Raw genomic sequence first — 19361 nt, forward strand, 5'->3', positions numbered from 1 at the left:
GAGGCGCTAGCTATACACCCATGGTCTGGGTCTCCCATGGAAGGAACGATAAAGAAATGTTCATTTCTTCATCACATATTCATACAGTGTATTAATATTGTATTGAGGTTTAGTTTATTATGGGGATTGCTACAAACATATTATTTAGAAAAATGAAAGCTAGCAAGCCTCAATTAGTAGGATGCTATAAATTGTTATATTGGTCAGATCAATCAGTTAATATTATTGCCACTGTAATAATGATGGTATACCCTTAGGATAGGTCATTCATAGAGTTGAGCAAAAATATTTGTACTGCCCTGGCCCAGTTTCCAGTCTAGTACTTCATGTCAGCAACCTCAGTACAGTCTTCATTTCTGCTCCCAGCATCCTCTGCCTGGCGTCCTAGATGCCCCTTGCGTTTAATAGGCCCCACAACATCATGATGCAAGTATGTAACATCACATGAGCCTCTTGTGCTTACTTGCGGTCCCACAATGTAACAATCAAATATGGCAAAATGCCAGCTCACTGCATGTAACATAGTCCAGTGTGTACGAAACCGCACTGTGACAGACAAGTGGCATGGAAGTTACAAGAAAAAAAATCGTGTGAACTAGGAAGGTGAAGGATGGTAAAGGATGTTAAGAAGCTACGCATTTTGAACGCAATCCTGCGCTCTTTATCAAAGTATAATCAAATATGCTTTGGTAAAGAACGCAGGATTGCGTTGGGAATGTGTAGCTTCTTATCATGTGTGAGGTTTATTTACTTTTTTGATATTCAGTAAAAGGACAAGTATTTTATTCATAAGCTGGAAACAATATTTTTTCTTGTAGGTCCCACAACGTCATGACTTGCATTATGAAGTTGCCACTAGTAGCAAGCGTAACAGGCGCCCAAGATGGCAGGCTGGGAAAGCCATGGCCATAAATACCTATTGACTAGACCTCATGAGACGTCATGATGTGGCAGGGCCTAGTAAAAGAAAGAGGTGTACAGGATGCCTGGCTGAGGATGTGGAGAACTGACATACTACCTGAACCCATGACCAGGGCAGCAAGAATCTTTTTGTTTAGTGCTAGTCATTTATGTAAAAATAGGTGGGGTCTGACTCCCTCTACTGTCCATTTTTTGCAGCGGCTGCACCTTAAGAGGTACAGCGTTGTACATTGTGATATTGTGTGTACAGAGCTCTGCCGCTTCTAGTCCACCTCCAATAGCTAATCAGAGGAGAATCAGCAGACGGACCCCCATGACCTGATATTGATGACCTATTCTAAAGATTGGTCTTCAATATCTAAACTCCTCGCTGTGTGACAACCTAGGCCCCCAGGAGAAATCTTTTCTGGTGGGCCAGTCTATTAAAAAATGCTAATGTGCTATATATTTCACTGCTAGAAGTGGATTGTAATTCAGTACTTATGTAACAGCTTATTACTTTCATCCCATATAGACTACAGTAAGGCCATTACTGACATATGGCCACTTACCAGAACCACTGTCCATTTCACTTTTGGTCTTGGAGAATTAACTTCAACTAACATTAATGGACTTTCAGATCGTATTGCTATCCTCTATCATACAGTCTAAAAAAACTAAAAAACAGTCCTTCATCCATTGCCAACCCATTTTACTGATCTCCAAAACGATAAACCGTGATTCTTCAAAACTGATTCAACTGTGTATTTTTTTTAATAGTTGTCATAAGGCATATATGAAGGGGAAGTAGCTTCTTACACTGCGGCTCAGACACACATGATGTTCGCCCCATATTCCCCGGTGCTGTCACTGCTGGTGCTGCCGCCCCCCAGAGCCGTGTGCTCAGGAGAAGAAGGGAGGGTCTGAGGAGCTGGGGACGTGGGAGACGTAGGGGGGCTCGGGGTGGCACACATAGCTGGAAACAGAAAATGAGAATGACATGATGCAGCGAGCTTGGAGGGGTTAATGCATGTATTTGTGTGTAGGCTAGGAAAAAGGAGAAACGGGAATTGACATCTTATGCTTTCTCCAAACAAAACCTACCAGAATAAGATGCCCAAACTGCAGACAGAGAAGATATATTACTGCCGGGAAGTAACTAAAGGACACTTCCCAAGCATCTGTTTACCAATATGAAAACTGACATTTTCTCTGCGTGTTATAGTCTGGTTTCACAAAAGGGTTAAATAAATAACATAAAAGGGTCTGATCATCTTTTGCCAAAGCAGAAGAATAACGTGATCCAACAAGACACTTGATTAGACAAGAATATTATATGACAACTACAGATTATTATGTATAAGGAGAGATTCAGCTGCTTCAATGTTCCCCAAATGGAAATGATTAATATTATTAGTAATCACTTCTTTTATATCAAATTAGCAGACATTCCAAACACATATGTGACTGTAGTGACTAAGGTCTCCGTCACTCTTACAAATCTGATGTATTCTACTAAAGTATGAATCATTAGAACAGAGATCAAATACTTTTATACACTGATGATACTTAAAGGGGCTGTCCATTTTTGGGACAATAGATTTTTCTACTTATTTGTGGCTACAAATTATTTTTGCAATTCGGTTTCATTAAACATTTTGCACCATTTGCCTTCTACTGAAGATAAGACACCGTCTTATAATATTTTTTTCCCTGAAAAATACGTTAGGGCTTATTTTCGGGGTATGGCTTATTTTTGGGGAAACACGGGGTGGGTGTAAGTTTACCCCCGATAAAAGGCAGACACTGCCAAGGAGAGGCATACTTACCTGACTCCAGACATGTGCGTCGCTCAAAAGGTCCACCAGCATTCTAACAGCGAGCGCTGCAAGCAGGTCCTTGTGTGCTCAACAGCGGTCCTCCCCAGCTTCTGGCTGGCACTCACACACATACACACACAAATCAGATTGCAGTAACATCCCACAGAAACTGATAGTGTACTGCTTCCGGACGGCAGGGGTACTTGGGACAATGCGGAATGCAAGGACCTGCAGTGAAACGCATCGAGGATCTGCAGTGGAACGCATCATTGCATTCCACCGTAGGTCCTCGATGTGTTCTACCGCAGGTCCTCGCATTCCACTGTGTTCCAAGTTCCTGGAGAAGTACAATATCACTGTGTGTGTGTGTGTGTGTGTGTGTGTGTGTGTGTGTGTGTGTTTCTGTGCGTTCCACTGCAGGTCCTCAATGTGTTCCACCGCAGGTCCTTGCTTTACATAGCATTCCGTTCGGGGTCTGGTGAGTATGATTGCGGGGTCGGACTTCTCTTTTTTGAGGCTGTCCGCTTCTTTAACGAAGTGTCCTGCAGTATCTTTAACTTTTTTAGCTGCATGGACACCTAATTATTGAACCGCAACTAGGGCTTAATTTCAGGGTAGGGCTTATATTTAAGCCTTACTCTGAAAAGGCCAAAAATTCCTGCAAGGGCTTATTTTCTTATTTGTGGGGAAACACGGTAGAGCCTATGTGTTGCACGGTCTATGGCAGGCAGCAAAATGAGTTCACTGAGAATTTGTCTGTGAGATCATTCAGATAAAAGCGTTACCAACTCTTCTTTCATTCTATCTGTTGCTTTTCCAGCTCCATCTCAGCTGATTTCTGACCACAGACCACATCCAAGAGTAAATGGGTAAAGAAATAAAAAGCCTGTAAAAGCTAAACAGTGCAATATTTTTTAATGAAACATAACTGCAAAATAAAAAAATGCCACCATAAGGGGGACAGGGCCTTTTATTAAATTGTATACTGATAAAGCAGAACTATTTCAGTAATGTTATGAGTTTCACTCAAGGGTTTATGCCATTCTATAGAAAAATATTACAGCTAACGTTGCTGCAGCTGATACCAGAAGGTCTCCTCATCACCCAAGTTCTTCAGAGATAATGAGACCATGTCTATAACAATGTGAAAGCTAATTTGGAGAAGAAATATACTCAGGAACATCTATAGGCAGACTAGTAGTAAGGAAATAAAAGCCACTAGACTGTGTCACAATCTGACCTTCTCTGGCCATATAAAAAGTCCCATTAAATAGTGCTGCTATACAATGAATACACAGGTTGGTTTAATAAATTCACATTCAGTGGTGAGTACATCTGATGCAATTGAAACTTCACATGTCAGTATGGATGAAACTCATGTCTATGAGTTACCAATGTATTAATCATCTAGGGACTGACAGTCAGGCCAGACTTTATCGGTCACGACCCTCTTAATATTTGATCTTTATCTGCGCCATGTCCTCAGAGCATGACTGTAATCCGTGTGATCTGACGACAGCTCGTTCTGGTGGGAATGTGCAGCACTGCTTACCAGACAGGAGACGGCCGCGGCGAGAGGCTTCTGCGGCCAGAGCGCAGGATAGCTCAATACGCTTCTCCTGCTCCTGAAGCTGAGATTCAGGATCTGGAGGCAACTCCATCTCAGAGTCACTTAAAGGAATAACATTCTGCAAACTTAGGAATGGACAGAGAAAACATGTCAACACATGCATAAGTAAAATGAAGCAATCAGGTCAAGCTATCGTTTTTATCAATACCTTGTCTAAATTTAATCATAGACAATATAATTAACAACATAGCCTAATATAAAGAAAGGAATATAAACCGCTGCTATACCCCTGCTGTGTTGCCAATAACATGCTTGCTAGAAATACACTGTTTTAGATAAAGTTAGCCAAACCTGCCAATTTCAGTGGGACCACCCCCGGGTGATAGGGAAAAGACGGATTGGCTTGATTCATTTCTAAGCCTGATCCTTTCTAAGGCAACGTCAGAGGTCTCTAGCAGCAGTTTAGGGTCCGTTTAAACAAACGGACTGGCGGCACTTCATGATCGCCGATCGGTAACTATTTACTGATTGGCGGCTGTTTAACACTAGAACTACTGAGGTAGTCATTTTGACTACTTTGCACCATGTATTTCTATATAGGTGTCACGAGTCCAGTAGTTCTAATGTTAAAGGCCTGTTTACACAGGCAGACCACAGTGAACAGGCGCACTGAGCGATCTGCATTAGCACAGACTGCTATTGTTCTCGGCAGCACCAGTCCTGTTTACACAGAATGATGCGCTGCTGAGAGCAATTATTTTTTAGCAAGTTTAAAAATCATATGGTTGATCGGCAGCCTGCTTACACTGCAAGACTGTGGTGAACGAGCGCGAGCTGGAAATGCACCTTTACCTCTCACTTCCGCTAGAGAACACATCTGCTCGGCCGAGGCAAGCATTTGTGTGTATGGAAGAGATAGAAAAGAGTGTTTATTCATTCATATCATGGGTGTATGGGCAACTTAACACTCCAATTCACAATTAGTGAGAAAAAAAATGTTCCTAGCCAAAAATCTGTCTTGTATTAGTAAAGTCTAGAGATGAGTGGACTCAAACTGTAAAGTTCAGGGATCGTACTGAATAGCGGATGTCCGGGTCTCAGACTCGGACACAGACTTTAAAAAACGTGTGTGCCAGAGTTCAGGTATGAGTGTATGCTAATAAAGTCTGTTGAAAGACTGCAGCGTAGCCAAATCAACAAGCTTTATTGCATGCGGAAGAAGACAGTAAATCATTTTTAGAAAAAAAACAGCGTGGGGTCCCCCCTATTTTTGATAACCAGCCAAGGTAAAGCTGACAGCTGAGCGTTGCAGTCCGCAATTGTCTGCTTTACCTGCACTGGTTATCAAAAATAGGCGGGAGTTGTTTTTTTTTAATGTATTCCCTATCCACATTTGTTTGCAGGGCAATTGCTTCTTTTTGGCACCCCCTAGCCCTAATTATGACCATTTTACAGCACAGAAGTAGAAGTTCGGACCCCGATCCAACCTTTTAACTAAAGTTCGGCTAAACATGAACATCCACAGGTCCGCTTATCTAGGGTAATATCTTCTGCTCAAAATAGTAATGAAGGCACAGAGGGGGCAATGAGCCTTGGTTGGATTTCAGATAAAGCATTCTTCATCTTTTACCATCACATTAGCCATGTTTTTCGTAAAAGTAAATGTAGGAGGAAAACTTTTGTATTGTATTGCCATTTTGTTATATTTAGATGAGTAGGAAAACATACACACACACATTATATATTATATACACACATACATACATATATTTATATATATTGTATATATATACGGCTGACATTTGTTGTTAATCAGCTTCCATTAAGAGCACCGCCAGAGCTTATTATAACGGGCATTCCTGCTTTTGCAATTGGTATTCTTTGAAATCTAAATAAAAACATTTATTTGCTGCACTTCAACCGTATAGAAGTGATTTAAGAATTACTAGTAAGCACACATCTTTACCATTGTACTGTCTTTCCTGGAAAAAATAAATCCTACAGATACTGTACAAAAAAATAATTTTCAATATATTCTATGGACACACTGAGGTCTTTTTTTTTACTGGAATGTATTTATTTTTGCTAAAAAAAGAATTTTTTTAATCAAATTGTTGGTTATGTGAAGCACACAGGATGTCACAACTATCTAATTTATAGAAACTATAAAACACAACCATTCCTTTGTAGGATAGGAGTCCGATCCATTCAAAGTGCCCAAGGTGTGACCCCTAATGATGTCCATAGCCTTTAACCTTATATGTTTAAAGGTAGATTTAACCAAATATGTCCAACCTTGATTTGGCGATAAGTGTTTTTATCCGTTCCACCTTCCTCTGCTTCTCTTGCTGCTCCTCTGGGCTCAGAGGGCTCACAGGCTCCATATCAATGTACCGCTCTGGAATGAGCACCTTGTCTGGGGTGGAGAGCTGAGACATAGAGACGGACATACAAAGTGTGATACATACAGTGCAAATGATACAGCCTCCGCACAATGTACAAGGTGTCAGAGATGTGGCATGTTTGCAATGGCATGCATAGAGACCATAGTGACTTATATACGACATATGTGGAGCACAAGTATGGGGCTGTTTATGTTACACGTGTGTGCATGGTAAAGTGTGAAAATCTGATAAAAAATTCAGGGAGTGGCACCTTGTCTGGTGTGTTGATCTGAAACACAGAGGGGAACAGTTATATTGGTAAAACAGGAAGAGGTTAACCGAAAAAAGAGATATAAGTTGCGAGACAAGAAGAAGAACATAGTTGATGGGAACATAGCGACTGAGGTAGGAAAAGGGACAAAAGAAAAGAGGGGTAGGAATTATACAGGTGAGTTAAAAAAGGGGACTGTATTGAATGTTTGTATGTTAGGCAGTTACCTCTCTGCCGATATCCACATCATAGCCCTGAGGGTCCAGCTCCATTTTGCGCAGTCGGGCAATTTCTTCTCGAGGAGATTCATATGCTCTTTGGGGCTCTTGGGATCGGATAGCAGCTTCAAGGTCTGAGATGTCCACCTCGTGAATACTACGATGTCTCCGTACCTGGCACCAAGGAGTGATGTGTTGTGATCAATGTAGACGAGCATCCCTTAGGGGTGTATAATGAATATGCTTCATGTAGGCAGAACGAGGTAAGTTAAGCTTGACTCACCACTCGGTATGCGCTTGCTGGTTTTGTAGAACTGGGGTCTGTCTGCTGTCCAGATGGGAGCTGAAGACTTCGCCTCTTTTCTTTCATTGAGCCACTCTGATGGCGCTTCATGCGATCAATCTGTTCCTCTACGCTCATTTTAGACTTCACCTCACTGGGAAACAGTGCACTCTTTGGTCGTTCCTATATCACCCGAATAAATATTTTAGCAATAAGGATATTTCACTCAAAGCAACCTAAAAAGTTTCTCCACCACTTTAACCCTTCACCCCCGGCTGATTTTCCGTTTTTTTTTTTTGCTCCACTTCCTCCAAGAGCTGTAACTTTTTTATTTTTCCGGCAATCTTGCCATATGAGGGTTTGTTTTTGCGGGACAAGTTGTACTTTTAAATGAAACCATAAGTTTTGCCATATAGTGTACTGAAAAACGGCAATAAAATTCAAAGTGCGGAAAAATTGCAAAAAAAGTGCGATTGTATGATTGTTTTTGAGATATTTTATTCACAGTGTTCACTATATGATAAAACGAATGTGTCAGTACAAGTTCGAAGACCCCAAACATGTGTAGGTTTACTTTTATCTAAGGGGTTAAAAAAAATAAAAATAAATCAGAAGTTTGTTCCAAAAAAGTCCCGCACTTTTTGCGTAATTTTTCGCGACCCGTAGTGTTCTCATTTTTCAGGATCTATGGCTCAGTGATGGCTTTTCTTTTGCGTCTCGAGCTGACATTTTTAATGGTACTATTTTTGCACAGATGCTACGTTTTGATCGCCTGTTATAGCATTTTGCGCAAAATTTGGGGCGACCAAACAACGTAACTTTGGCATTTGGATTTTTTTTGCTGCTACATCGTCTACCGATCAGATTAAGTGATTTTATCTTTTGATAGATCAGGCGTTTCTGAACGCGGCGATAAGAAATATGCGTATATTTTTTTTTTAACACTTTAATTTTCAATGGGGCGAAAGTGGGGTGATTTGAACTTAAGTTTAAGACTTTTTTTTCCTCTTTTTTTTAAATTTTACTACTATAACGATCAGCAGTCTGATCGCTCATTTATTTCTGTTGATCACAGCTACACAGCTCTGATCACCAGAAACACTCACCTCTTATCTCCGGCTGGGTGAACGCAGAAGTGACTCATGCTAGCTACAGGAGTCATCACATGACCTTGTGCTACCATGACAACCATCAGCTAACAGTGATCACGTCACTGCGACGCCAATGGACCTGGGTGAGTTAAGATTTATTGTGGCGGGGAATTAAATGGCTCTGTCATATTTTTACAGCGCCATTTAAGGGGTTAACAGGCACGGGTGGAATGTGGATTCACATGTGCACGGATCCCCGTCAGCTGCCAGCAGCAGCCAGTGGGGATTACACTATGACTGCTTAGGACGTAATTTTAGTGCCCGTGGTTGTTAAGGGGTTAACACTGATGACCTATCCTTAGAATAGGTTATTCATTTCTCATTGGCTGCGGTATGACACTCTGCACCCCCACTGATCAGCTGTTCATGGTGCCGGTGGCGGCAGCAGGCAGCTGGAAATGCTCACTTTTGGAGCTGCCCCATCTTCTGATAGCAGCCATGACCGGGTACTGCACATCGGCCTGCCATTCAAATCGATAGGAGGTGGTTGTGCAGTACCCGGTCGCTATCAGAAGGCAGGGCAGCTCTTGAACTGAGCATTTCTGGCTGCCTGCTGCCGCCACCGTGACCAGCTGATCGGCGGGGGTGATGCGTGTCGGCATGGCATGGCCTTCTCCTTTCTGAAAATACATGAATGCTTGGTCATGTCTGGGTGAAGGGGAAGAAAGAGTAAACATTTATCCAACAAAAATTTGGATATTCACGCTCATTGATAAATCAATAGTCTAAAACACAAAGTTGGTCTCACCCGTGAAATTTGTCCATTTGGCGCATGGCTTCCCCCTCGTCTCACCACTGTTGGTTTTGTCATTGATCCTTCCTCATTTGGGGACTTAGTTCGTGGAGGTACGATTCCAACTTAAAAGACAATGATAATCAATACCAACTTCCCTGTGTGTTACAGTTTATTCTGAAGACATTTTCTCACCTTTATTGATGGCCTGTTGCTTCTCATTCTCTGGGTCTGGTTTTGTCTGCATGGAACTGACTCCTTCATTGGGGAGAGACGTTGAGAGGTGCGGCGAATCTCTCTTATAGGACTCCAAACTGGGCTTCAGCTACAAAAATTAAATTGATCATTAGATAGAAACATATGTAAACTGGATTGGAAACAAAACAACTAGTGAGGATTGGAGATTATTGGACAATATGGGAAGTTTGCATAGTTTCCCTTTTTATTTGTCCCTGGACACTTAAAAATGAAAAAAAGCATTTGTGTAAATGAGCGGATGATTCTAGATCAATAAAATACCATAGAAATGAAAAATAAAACAAAAATCCTCCCTGTTATTTTCTGTAAAACAGCTTCAAAATAAAACCTATAAGGAGACTAAAGAATGGATTGTAAATGTCACAATCTAGCACAAACACGGGAGGGGTTTAGATAATTTTGTGACAGTGGTTCCCAAAATCAATACTTAAAAGCACTGTATATATTTTATTTAATAAATAAAGCTCTTTGTTCACAAAAAAAAAATATATAAAATATTTTTTATAACATAAACATTCACAAATGTATAGCAATGTACAGACTGGAGGTGTGTATTGCAATGATTATGCCCAGGGTCGTGTCTACTATTTCTTTTATTAAAGGGATTGTCATAATAAAAAGGTTTTATAAAGAGGAGTTCTTCCATTAAAGTGCATCTGTCACTGGATCTTTGCTGCCCCATCTGGGAGCGTTCTCTATTTAAAAATACCTCAAAATTATTATATAAACCTTTTATCTATGTTTGCTAAAATTCACTCATAGACAAATACACACAATATTAATTTTATATTATATATATATATATATATATATATATATATATATAATTCTCCATTGAAAAATACCTCAGAATTATTATAAAAGCCCTTTATCTTCGCTAAAATTCACCCATAGACAAATACACACAATATTAAATTATATATATTTTTTATATATATTATGTATATATATATATATATACAAAAAAAATATATGTATATACAGTGCCTACAAGTAGTATTCAACCCCCTGCAGATTTAGCAGGTTTACACATTCGGAATTAACTTGGCATTGTGACATTTGGACTGTAGATCAGCCTGGAAGTGTGAAATGCACTGCAGCAAAAAAGAATGTCTTGTTTTATTTTTTTTTAAATTGTGAAAAGTTTATTCAGAGGGTGATTTATTATTCAACCCCTCAATCCACCAGAATTCTGTTTGGTTCCCCTAAAGTATTAAGAAGTATTTCAGGCACAAAGAACAATGAGCTTCACATGTTTGGATTAATTATCTCTTTTTCCAGCCTTTTCTGACTAATTAAGACCCTCCCCAAACTTGTGAACAGCACTCATACTTGGTCAACATGGGAAAGACAAAAGGAGCATTCCAAGGCCATCAGAGACAAGATCGTGGAGGGTCACAAGGCTGGCAAGGGGTACAAAACCCTTTCCAAGGAGTTGAGCCTACCTGTCTCCACTGTTGGGAGCATCATCCGGAAGTGAAAGGCTTATGGAACTACTGTTAGCCTTCCACGGACTGGACAGCCTTTGAAAGTTTCCACCCGTGCCGAGGCCAGGCTTGTCCGAAGAGTCAAGGCTAACCCAAGGACAACAAGGAAGGAGCTCCGGGAAGATCTCATGGCAGTGTGGACATGGGTTTCAGTCAATACCATAAGTAACGTACTCCACCGCAATGGTCTCCGTTCCAGACGAGCCCGCAAAGTACCTTTACTTTCAAAGCGTCATGTCAAGGCTCGTCTACAGTTTGCTCATGATAACTTGGAGGACTCTGAGACAGACTGGTTTAAGGTTCTCTGGTCTGATGAGACCAAGATCGAGATCTTTGGTGCCAACCACACACATGACGTTTGGAGACTGGATGGCACTGCATACGACCCCAAGAATACCATCCCTACAGTCAAGCATGGTGGTGGCAGCATCATGCTGTGGGGCTGTTTCTCAGCCAAGGGGCCTGGCCATCTGGTCCGCATCCATGGGAAGATGGATAGCACGGCCTACCTGGAGATTTTGGCCAAGAACCTCCGCTCCTCCATCAAGGATCTTAAGATGGGTCGTCATTTCATCTTACAACAAGACAATGACCCAAAGCACACAGCCAAGAAAACCAAGGCCTGGTTCAAGAGGGAAAAAATCAAGGTGTTGCAGTGGCCTAGTCAGTCTCCTGACCTTAACCCAATTGAAAACTTGTGGAAGGAGCTCAAGGTTAAAGTCCACATGAGACACCCAAAGAACCTAGATAACTTGGAGAATATCTGCATGGAGGAGTGGGCCAAGATAACTCCAGAGACCTGTGCCGGCCTGATCAGGTCTTATAAAAGACGATTATTAGCTGTAATTGCAAACAAGGGTTATTCCACAAAATATTAAACCTAGGGGTTGAATAATAATTGACCCACACTTTTATGTTGAAAATTTATTAAAATTTAACTGAGCAACATAACTTGTTGGTTTGTAAGATTTATGCATCTGTTAATAAATCCTGCTCTTGTTTGAAGTTTGCAGGCTCTAACTTATTTGCATCTTATCAAACCTGCTAAATCTGCAGGGGGTTGAATACTACTTGTAGGCACTGTATATATTATATATATATATATATATATATATATATATATATATATATATATATATATACACTAGAAGGTGGCCCGATTCTACGCATCGGGTATTCTAGAATTTACGTATTGTGTAGTTAATGTATGATTTTTGTTATATATATATATATATATATATATATATAGATAGATAGATAGATGTTGTTGTCTGTAGTTACCAAGTGTTTGTGTAGGGCGCTGTACATGTTCTGGGTGTTGTCTGGGTGTGGCGGGGGGTGAGAGCGGTGTTGTATGTGTGTTGCGTTGTTTGTGGAGCGCAGTGTGTCTGTAGCGTTGTGTGTGTGTGTGTTGCGCGGTTTGTGTGGGTGTGGTGTGTTTTGGGGGGAGGTATGTTTTGTGCAATGTGTGTGTGTTGCGTGGTATGTGCGTATATTTATGTATGCCGCGGTGTTTGTGTGTTGGGTATTGTGTGAGTGCAGCGTTGTCTGTGTGTGTGGGTGTCTGTGTAGGGCGGTGTTTGTGGTTCCCAGTGTGTGTGTGGTGTGTTGTGTGTGTGTGTGTGTGTGTTGGGGGGAGGTGTGCACCTCCCATCGTGCTCCATCCCCCATGCTGCGCACCCCCCATCGTGCTCCATCCGCCATGCTGCGCACCCCCATCGTGCTCCATCCGCCATGCTGCGCACTCCCAAACGTGGTCCATCCGCCATGCTGCGCACTCCCAAACGTGGTCCTTCCGCCATGCTGCGCACTCCCAAACGTGCTCCATCCGCCATGCTGCGCACTCCCAAACGTGCTCCATCCGCTATGCTGCGCACTCCCAAACGTGCTCCATCCGCCATGCTGCGCACCCCCAAACGTGCTCCATCCGCCATGCTGCGCAGTCCCAAACGTGCTCCATCCGCCATGCTGCGCACTCCCAAACGTGCTCCATCCGCCATGCTGCGCACTCCCAAACGTGCTCCATCCGCCATGCTGCGCACTCCCAAACGTGCTCCATCCGCCATGCTGCGCACTCCCAAACGTGCTCCATCCGCCATGCTGCGCACTCCCAAACGTGGTCCATCCGCCATGCTGCGCACTCCCAAACGTGCTCTATCCGCCATGCTGCGCACTCCCAAACGTGTTCCATCCGCCATGCTGCGCACTCCCAAACGTGCTCCATCCCCCATGCTGCGCACTCCCCATCGTGCTCCATCCCCCATGCTGCACCAGCATCAGCCTCTCTGCCCCCAGCATCAGCATCTCTCCTCCCAGCATCAGCCTCTCTCCTCCCAGCATCAGCCTCTCTGTCCCCAGCATCAGCCTCTCTGTCCCCAGCATCAGCCTCTATGTCCCCAGCATCAGCCTCTCTCCTCCCAGCCTCAGCCTCCCCCAGCATCAGCCTCTCTTCTCTCAGCCTCCCCCCTCCCAGCCTCCCTCCTCCCAGCCTCCCCCAGCATCAGCCTCCCCCTCCCAGCCTCCCCCAGCATCAGCCTCCCCCTCCCAGCCTCCCCCAGCATCAGCCTCTCGCCTCCCAGCCTCCCCCAGCATCAGCCTCTCTCCTCCCAGCCTCCTCCAGCATCAGCCTCTCTCCTCTCAGCCTCCCCCAGCATCAGCCTCCCCCTCCCAGCCTTCCCCAGGATCAGCCTCTCTACTCCCAGCCTCCCTCCTCCCAGCCTCCCCCAGCATCAGCCTCCCCCTCCCAGCCTCCCCCAGCATCAGCCTCTCTCCTCCCAGCCTCCCCCAGCATCAGCCTCTCTCTTTCCTCTCAGCCTCCCCCAGCATCAGCTTACACCCTCCCAGCCTCCCCCACCATCAGCCTACCCCAGCATCAGCCTACTCCAGCCTACACCCTCCCAGCCTCCCCCAGCATCAGCCTACCCCAGCATCAGCCTACCCGAGCATCAGCCTCTCTCCTCCCAGCCTCCTCCAGCATCAGCCTCCTCCTCCCAGCCTTCCCCAGGATCAGCCTCTCTCCTCCCAGCCTCCCCCAGCACGCCATGCTCCTCTGCCAACACTCACAGATCCGATCGCATACACTCATACACACACACTCACACATCTGAACACACTCACACACATCCGATCGCATACACTCACACACACTGAAGATATCGCACATACGCGCTCACACTCACAACATCCGGAGATACCACATGCTTCTGGCCATGTGATCCTCCGGCAGGTCCTGGAAGGTCACTCCACAATATCGCCGCCGAGAAGCAAGCGATATCCCAGGATGTTGTGAGTGTGTGGATGCGATGTGATGTGTGTGTGAGAGTGAGTGTGATCTGATGTGTGTGTGTTGTTATGTGTGTGCGTGTGTATGTTCCGCCGCTGCAGGACCTTGATGCGCTGGTAACTATGCTACCATGGTTACCAGCGTATCCCGTCCCCCGCTCGCACGGGAGCCCACACCAGCATACGGCGGCAACCCCACCAATGCGAGGGTATGTGTCGGCTGGGTTGGCGGCGTACGCTGATGTGGGCTCCCGGGGGTACAGTACTCACCTGGGAGTCGTGGCTCCCTGTCGGTTCGGGGAATGTGTGCGGGGGGCGGGGCCAGAGCGAGCGTGCATTGCGTGACGGGGCGGGGCGTGGCCGAGTTGCCAATGCTGCAGGGTGCCGGGGCGAGAGGCCAATCCGTGTGGGGGGCGGAGCCTGGGCGAGCGGCCGGCCAATCCGTGTGCGGGTGGAGCCTGGGCGAGAGGCCAATCCGTGCGGGGGAGCGGGGCCATGGCGAGCCCAGCGGCCAATCAGCTTTGTGTCACCGTAAGGACACAATTTTGGAGCAAGACAGACAGACAGACAGACAGACAGACAGAATAAGGCAATTATATATATAGATATATAAAAAATATATATTTTTTTTGTTATATATATATATATATATATTAATATTGTGTGTATTTCTCTATGGGTGAATTTTAGAGAAGATAAATAAAGGGCTTTTATAATAATTCTGGGGTATTTGTCAATGGAGAATTATATATGGGCCCCAACTCTCATCTGACAAAGGGTTAAACCCATCTGGGAGCGGCATGTTGTAGGGCAATATCAGCAATGTGTCACTTACCGGGCTGGTTGCTGCCATTTTGATAAACTCACAATTTTATCTGTTGCAGGTCTACCAATTCTAAATGTTGAGCTCTTATTACCCTACCCACAACATTGACTGTCAGCTTGAACACTGTGCATAGGCAGAAAGCTGCCAATATATGTGGGGGCAGTTCTACAAAGCTGATGAATATGGAGGACTACATGGCAGCAGGTCCTCTAGTAATAATCTCCTGCTGATAAAACAGTGATTTTATCAAATCTATAACAAGCACCCTAGCAAGGGACACATTCCTGGAATCAGGATCTCGGTCTCTACATTGTTCTGCTCTCGGATTAAGTGACAAAAACGTTTCTAGCGTTTTTTGCTGCAGGGCATTTTTTTTTTTAAATCCACAGCATGTTCATTGTTTTTTGCAGTTGCAGCAGTATTCACCTATTCAAATGAATGGAAAAAAACGCAAGCAAAAGCGAACATAAAATGTATAAAAAAAAGCTCATTTTACACAGCATTTTTTCTTGCCATCAGTCTTGGTTTTGGTGCAGAAAAATTGCTGGGCATGAAAATAAAACTTGGGTTTTTCACAAAATAGCGGATCATCAGGTTGGCTTGTAGGGGACAGTCCCTTTAAAAGAAAAAAGCCGTGCTATATTTCACATAGTCTAGGGTAGACTTTTACATTACCTGGACATAGTCATGACAAACAAAGTGAGAACAGCCATTCCTTTCCATGCTGGCTATGTGGAGAAGACCTGAATGTGACCTTTATTTATTAGTAATATACAACCCCATTAACAATACAGGATAAGTATTGCATTGAAAAAAAACCTGCTTTTTTTCCAGGGCCTGTGACACACTTGTCCATTAAATGTATGTGGTATGGATTGTATAGATCACACACTCCATGATCAAGAGTGGAACAGCTTCTGGGAAAAGGCAGATTCTTTTTTTCTAGGGCAAACTCCCCATTAAACATATGGAATATGGAGGTATTATTCCTTCATCAGGTGCTGAGAATTCCATACTGTCATTGTAATATGTGCACCTGAATCCTAGCGTCCCTTCTACCTGCAGCTGCATGGATGTGTATATGTGGAAGAACAGATTTTTGTGGCTTCTATTCGCCTTCAATGATGGTGAAGGTGTCTTCTTTGTGTTAAGACATGCACCTTAAACAATCCCCATTGTCTCCCACTAGTTACCTCACTGTGATGTGGCCAGCAGGGAGAGATAGGGTAAGGCCAAGGCTGGAAGCGGCCCTCCCCCGGGGGTGGAGGGACAGCTGGAGGAGAATCCAGGGGAGTGTACGAAAGAGGGAGAGGGGGCCGAGGGGGGCCCGAGTCCTGAGCAGAGAGGAAGCCAGAAAGCATTAGCAGCAAGGGCTGGGAAAGGGGACACATTGAGAAAAAGGCAACAGAAAGAAATCCAAGGAAACAGGTTCACTGGTGAATGGTGTTATATAAGAAGGAGCATGGCAGAAAGAATATTGGATTGAAAATACTAAACAACGAGAGGGAAATGAAGGTTAAAGGGTTACTCCAGCTCTGGTCACTTCTGCCGTATGGAGCAAGAATAACCCCCAAGTTCATGTCAATCTTATTTACCGTATGTTTCATTTTATAGGACGCACCCCAAAGTTGGAGAAAAAAAAGGGAGAAAAATATATATATATATATATATATATATATATATATATGGTCCTTTTTATAATCCGGTGGTGTTTTGTCAGGGAGAGGGGGCAGTAGCAGAGCAAGGGTTCCATGAGGCAGGAGCGGTACTGGAGTATGGCAATGCTGTGAGTGGTACTGTGGGGGGCCCAGATACTCACTGCAGGCGCTGCTCTGTGGGGCTGGTGATGCGGCTCTGCTGTGCGGGGCTGGTGACGCGGCTCTGCTGTGCGGGGCTGGTGACGAGTGGGAGGCGGTGTGGGCTTCATATAATGGCGGTCGGAGTCGGCGCGTGCACAGATGAGAGCTTGAGCTGAGAGCTCCAGCTGCGCACCCGCTGACCCTAGGCGCCATCATTTGAAGCCCTGACCGCTGACATCTTCAGAATGACCACCCACCCCAGTGAGCAGCTCCGCACAGAGCAGAGCAGTCCCGCACTGAGCAGAGCCATGTCACCAGCCCCAGACAGAGCAGAACCGCACCGCCCGAAGCACAGGACAGCGCCGCACAGGCCAGCGTGGGCAGCACACCACATAGCATTACCCCTGCCTCCTTTGACCCCTCTACACCACCCCCCGGTAAATTACATTCGGATTTTAAGACACACCCCTCCTTTTCCTCCCAAAAATTTGGGTGGGTCTTATAATCCAAAAAAATACGGCATATAGTGTTCAAGATTACGACTTGTCAGAGCACAATCAGAGCTTAAATATCCTTTCTGTCCATCTCCTTCTCATAAAGGTGCTGGTATTGTTAGGCTATGTTCACACATTGCACTTATGCTGGGTTTTTTTTGCAGCCAAAACCTGCTCTCTTGGCAGTAAAAAAAAGCTGCTTCCAGAAAGCAGATTTTGCTGCGTTTCTTGGCTTGTCATTTGTCTACAGTGCATGATTTATAAAATTAGTTTTGTTCATCACAAAAATGCTGAAAAATTGACAAGCGGCTTTTTTTTAAAAAACACAGCAGTTTTCCATTTCAGTCACAAAAAAAGCAATCGTGTGATGATATTTTGGAATCTCACAGCTTCTGTTAACACTGTAAAAAGCAGCCATTAATTTGAATAAAATGAATGAAAAAAACGCAGCAAAAACACATTGTGTGAACATAGCCTTAAAGGGAAGCCATCAACAGAAAATTACCTATTGCTTAAATTAGTTGTTGTGTTCAATGTATTTTTTTGTTTTTTAAAAAACATTTTTGGCCACTGAGGATTCCTTAAACCTATACTTTCTTTTGTTTCAGGAAACAACACATGTACATAGCCACAATAGTCAGACCCTGACCCTATCTTCTATATTGAAGTGTCTATCCACAGTGAAAAGGTCAGCAGAGATGATTGGTAAAACAGGATTAACCCCCCTGTATGGAGGGGTTACCCGTCATTGTAATCCTGGAAATATGGATCCTTGCTATAAACTCTTCCTAAAATAACAGGAAGCACGAGTCTAAAAAAAAAAGGCCCAGTGGCCGGTGCTAAAATTGCAAAATTACCAATTTAGTTTATTTTTATGATTGTAATATGAAAAATTAAAATAAATAAAAAAAAAAATTGCCAATTTTTGTAAAAAACAGAAGTAACACAGAAACCTGATTTAAGCGATAGGTTATTTTCTGATGACAGCTTTTAAGACACCAGGTTTGATATTAAAATCATTCATACCTTATATCTTTATCTCTCCAGATTCGACATACACAATAAGTTTTGTGTCAACTTAACATTTGTTATGAATCAGAAGAATGAAGAAATTTTGTAACAAACACCTCAAGTAGCGGCCTATCTCCCGAGATAATCAAAGGACTGGGCATTTAAACTCAAAATGCCCAATCCTTTTCTCCCCCAATTTGTTGGGGACCCCTATAAATGTTAGATAGCTATGATCTAAAGCAGGGGTCTCAAACTCAGCTGGGTGTATGGGCCGCACACAGAAAAAAAATAATTTGAGGGGCCGCATTCTTTTCAGGACAAAGTGACATTGGTAGTGGTACCATATATATACATATATATATATAACGCACACATTTTTTTTGTAAGTAATACAGTTTTATTTACAATAAGCACTGCATAGTAATTTTGGCCAACATCTTGTAGTAATGTGCCCCATCCTGTTCCCCATTCTGTAAAAATGTGCGCATCCTTGCCCCCTTGTAGCAATGTGCCCCATGCAGGTCCCCTTCTTATAATAATGTGCCCCCATGCAGGTCCCCTTCTTGTGGAAATGTGCCCCATATGCAGGTCCCCTTCCTATAGTAATGTGCTTCATGCAGGTCCCTTTCTTGTATTAATGTGCCCCATGCATGTCTTCTTGTAGTAATCACACACACACACACACACACACACACACACACACACACACACACACACAAACCCTGTGCAGCCTCAGCTAACAGACACACACACACACACAAACCCTGTGCAGCCTCAGCTGACACACACACACACACACACAAACCCTGTGCAGCCTCAGCTAACACACACACACACACACACACACACACACCCTGTGCAGCCTCAGCTAACA

General features: G+C 43.8%; 1 protein-coding gene across 13 annotated transcripts in view; it reads right to left on the bottom strand.

Moving 5' to 3' along the window:
* The window catches only part of PLEKHA6 (pleckstrin homology domain containing A6), a 335253-nt gene that overhangs the window by 9735 nt on the left and 306157 nt on the right, over positions 1-19361 (bottom strand). For 8 of the 13 annotated variants that reach the window (XM_075335649.1, XM_075335646.1, XM_075335645.1 and 5 more), the window contains 9 exons: positions 16377-16517; positions 9526-9655; positions 9346-9455; positions 7447-7629; positions 7173-7337; positions 6946-6963; positions 6586-6719; positions 4273-4415; positions 1720-1876 (listed from right to left, as the gene is read on the bottom strand). In XM_075335649.1, coding sequence (XP_075191764.1) covers positions 1728-1876; positions 4273-4415; positions 6586-6719; positions 6946-6963; positions 7173-7337; positions 7447-7629; positions 9346-9455; positions 9526-9655; positions 16377-16517 — 1173 coding nt within the window. In that variant the 3' untranslated portion in view covers positions 1720-1727. The remainder of the gene's footprint in view (positions 1-1719; positions 1877-4272; positions 4416-6585; positions 6720-6945; positions 6964-7172; positions 7338-7446; positions 7630-9345; positions 9456-9525; positions 9656-16376; positions 16518-19361) is intronic. The other 5 variants (XM_075335655.1, XM_075335652.1, XM_075335647.1 and 2 more) reach the window with 2 other exon arrangements.

This window comes from Anomaloglossus baeobatrachus, chromosome 2 (genome assembly GCF_048569485.1).
Source record: "Anomaloglossus baeobatrachus isolate aAnoBae1 chromosome 2, aAnoBae1.hap1, whole genome shotgun sequence".
Classification (NCBI taxonomy): domain Eukaryota; kingdom Metazoa; phylum Chordata; class Amphibia; order Anura; family Aromobatidae; genus Anomaloglossus; species Anomaloglossus baeobatrachus.